Source organism: Corticium candelabrum, chromosome 5 (genome assembly GCF_963422355.1).
Source record: "Corticium candelabrum chromosome 5, ooCorCand1.1, whole genome shotgun sequence".
Lineage (NCBI taxonomy): Eukaryota > Metazoa > Porifera > Homoscleromorpha > Homosclerophorida > Plakinidae > Corticium > Corticium candelabrum.
The window spans coordinates 5,930,979-5,934,978 of record NC_085089.1 but is presented as its reverse complement, the minus strand read 5'-3'; the positions used below and the strand labels follow the sequence as shown (position 1 = coordinate 5,934,978).

The window sequence follows — 4,000 nt, the reverse complement described above, 5'->3', positions numbered from 1 at the left end:
CATTGACACGTGATTCCCGGAATCCAACTAGATTATTGATTGCTAGTTAATATCAAGTTGAAGACAAAAACGGAGTGTTCTGTCCGTTCTAGAAACGTGCGGCGGCGTGTAGGATTCGGTGCAAATACAATCAGAATTTGGAGAGAAACGCAGGCGCTAGTTTACCGTTGTATGTAATTAATTATGTTGTTGCAAGAGTATCCCATTCTGGGAATTTTAGTCAAGTACGTTACATCTCTAGTCTCGCGCAGCCAGCTCTCCCCCTTTTTGACTTCCGTTGGCGGGGAGAGGGTCTGGTAAGGTTCCTTTGATGTCTTGGTTCTGCCGACCCCAGCATTCCATGGGGCATAAATAAAGACATAACGATGATATGTTACGAAGAACAACTCACCTGCCAATGTTGTCGTACAAGAAGAGGACCTGCGCGCGTCTCTTACCATGCCCATAGCAAGCAGCCACGCAACCTGTGAGAGCAAATGAACTAGAACAAAGTCCAGTAGCACCTGCAGCAGAAACAGAAGCGAAAATTTAGCTGTACATGCGGATACTAGTTAGTAGTGCGTTCTCATCAGTTGTTCGCTTATCTTAATTAACATGTCATCGTTATGTCTTTATGCCCCATGGAATGCTGGGGTCGGAAGAACCAAGACATCAAAGGAACCTTACCAGACCTTGTCCACGCCAACGGAAGTCAAAAAGGGGGAGAGCTGGCTGCGCGAGACTACTAGTAGTACATCTCGTTCACATGCATTTTTACTCCGTTCTGAAAATTTTAGCACCCGGACAGAATTTTATGAAGAATTTTGTTTAGAGTTATATCCAGGGAAATTATTAGGGATCGAGTATTTCATCCGGGTAGCAAAATCGTGAAAGTCACGTGCAGCAACTTACTCACCCGTCTATGCCATGACACGCGTGCTGAATCCTGCTCTTCTTTTTCTCGGGTTTTTCGGTAGAAATCGACACACTCCCCATGTAGCGCTCGGTGCAGGAAACGCTTAGGTTCGATTCGGGTGCAAATGCAATCATAGATATTTGGAGAGAAACGCAAGGCGTGGCTTCAGCAATCGTCGATCGCTGTAAGCATTGCGACGGACTACGACACGTACAGTTCACACAGGACTTATGCGGATGTGCGTTCGAATGAACCGGAAGGTGTAGCGTTCGCGTCGTGGAGAAATTTTTATGCGGGAGTCGACGTCTCGAGAGGGGACCCCCGTGCACTCCGGAGAAATCCGGCCACGTCACTATCGGCCCGTACAAGTTTGGCGTGCCCCAGCCAAATTCGGCAGAGATTGGGACGCGGTGCAGTGGAGATACGCCTGGCCATATGCATGTGACAGGGACTATTTGGGTGGGGGAGGGGGAGTATTTCTTGTCATACAGCCATAACAGTTAGAGTGCGAATTTGAGGCGTAAAAATACGAAACCAAATAGTCACTGGAACCAAATTAGCCCCACCTAATAAAACAGTTTTCGGAACCAAATAAGCCTTAGATAATTAGAGGGAAATAAACCTGAACTTGTGAAACAAGGATTGGCAGTTTTGTACAGTCTTGTGATATGTGACTGTAACAGAACAGTGCTTCGTGGATTCATCGCATTTAAACAACAAACTTGCAGCATCAAAACTACAAATTATACTGAAGTCTTATAGTATGAAAACTTTATCTAAATCATGCACATTAGCATTTTAAAGCTAATTGTGTCATCATGCCCCTCTGTGATGGGCAAGTGGGGTCTTTACCCCATCTAGTCGCCCACCAACCGGCAGGTGAGCCCAGCAGGGTACATGTTTCTATGTAATCCATATGGCACTAGTAACTGGCTTATCAATTATTGATTGCGTGCGCTAAGAGGATTTCGCCAGCTCTGAACAGCATGCGCAGTAGATATCAATGACTACCAGGAAACCACTGATCCTCATTGCCAATGATCCCCATGGCAGATCACAGAAACTGCCCATCGACGGAAACAAGTCTACTCTCACAGACATAGCCAAATAGACAGTGAGAAAGAACCAACAGACTCGTTTCATTATATTGCTGTCGCCACCTGGGATTGAACCAGGCCATCATGGTCAGAAAACCAGAACTCTAACCAAAAGGTTATATTATTATTTTTTGTTATTATTAATTTATAGTATTGCTAAATATTAGCACTACAGAAACCAGATTGAGCTCCTGGCCTGTGTTCATATACCTACACTGAATGGATCTAGATACACTAGAAGTAGCGATTGCTTTGATGTCGGCAATATAAAATGATCCATTAATAGAGAATCTTGAAAATTTGAAGGAGTCCTGTTTGTGTTGCCTATTAATTAAGTGCTCCAGGGTATCATGAGTATGCAATAAGTCTAGATACTGCATACATATTACAAATACTACACAAGACTGGCAGTGCCACATTTGGTTTACTCCACTGGCGAGGCTTCAGTTTATACTATAGACTTGATACTTTCTTGTACACATGTCTTAATAATATTGTTATCAACACAACAGCAAGTAAGATGGACATCTGGCACTTTTGTAGTAGGGTGTGTGAGCAAGCTGCAATATATTTTACAGACATACATAGATAGACTAAAGCATATTCTTGTCTATTTAGGTGGACGTATTTGTCAGGACATTGGCTGGAATGACTGGGGTCCAATTGATCTCGGAGCAGAGTATATCCATGGATCAAATACGATTGCGTACAAGTTGGCAATGGAACAGGGATGGCCATTGAGCCGTTCTGTATGGCAATACATGAGCTTGTATTTATAACGTAGGCAGCGCACGTGTAGTACATTCATGCATACACAGACATGCAAGCACTATACTGGAACGTTACACCACACAGTTATAGTGTTGTATACTTACAATTAGGTTTTGACGGTGGCAACACTGTAGCTTCGCTGATCACACGCTTGCACACGTGCACAAAAGTTATTCACAGAATACTCCAATACCAACACAGAACACTTTACTACCAACTACACAGACTGAGGGGTTACAGGCTAAGTGTCAATTACATCTAACCACGCCTACAAACATCAACATCACTATGTACATGGGTTATTTATAACTACAGATAGTCACTTATTTGGCTGCTAGTCAAAATAGTGGCATGCAAGCTACAAGATAGTTAAAGATGTAAATGCAGAGATGGTGTATATAGGCATGCACATCCATGCATGCATGCATGCACTTTGAACTGCTGACCAATGATATGTGAAGCAGAATGGTTCGGCCACATACCTAAACAGAGAGACCGAGACTGTTTGCAGTATACGTACTTGCCTGGTACATCTTTGCTTGCTTGCAGGTGTACAGCTATGGAACGATTCAAAGTGACACACCTGACAGTTCTAGCTCTGACAGTTCTAGCATAACTTATCAAGATTGCCTGTATTATGATGGTCGAATCATACCATTCAGTGAGTTCTCCAGCTGGTCTGACTCTAGAGAAGCTCTTCATTTTTATGAAAAAATCATCTCGATCTATGAGTCAGGACAGCGCATCAAAAGCAAGGAGGATATTTCTCTGAGAAAATTTTTGAGAGATGAAGGTGCAAGCGAAGGAGTTGTTTCCATTTATCAAGCAATCCTTTGCCAAGAAGTTAGCACAAGAATCGATAATTGCAGTCTGTTTGAAATAAGTCGACGTATAAACAACCGGACAAATGGAATTGGTAACTATCGGTGGGTGCACAAATTATGTTTATGTTGCTGTGCTACTACACCAGGAGTGTTTTGTTATTAGAATTCAAGGCTCCTTTGCTGTACTGCTTGACTATTATTTGAAACAAATTGGAGAAACATGTGTTAAACTGAATTGGCAAGCAGTTAGAATACAGTATCAGTCATCAGGTATGCTACTGTTTATGCTGGGATTGGAGTAAGACCAGTGTGTGTGTGTGTGTGTGTGTGTGTGTGTGTGTGTGTGTGCTCACGTGCATGTGTGCCCGCAGAATATATCATCAAAAAGTGATTAGAATACACATAGTATAGAC

At 42.9% G+C, this 4,000-nt stretch overlaps 1 protein-coding gene across 1 annotated transcript in view; it reads left to right on the top strand.

Moving 5' to 3' along the window:
• The first annotated feature begins 2,342 nt into the window (after positions 1–2,342).
• The window catches only part of LOC134179623 (uncharacterized), a 3,440-nt gene continuing 1,782 nt past the window's right edge, over positions 2,343–4,000 (top strand). The window contains exons 1-4 of the mRNA XM_062646559.1: positions 2,343–2,346; positions 2,404–2,741; positions 3,313–3,689; positions 3,751–3,857. Coding sequence (XP_062502543.1) covers positions 2,343–2,346; positions 2,404–2,741; positions 3,313–3,689; positions 3,751–3,857 — 826 coding nt within the window. The remainder of the gene's footprint in view (positions 2,347–2,403; positions 2,742–3,312; positions 3,690–3,750; positions 3,858–4,000) is intronic.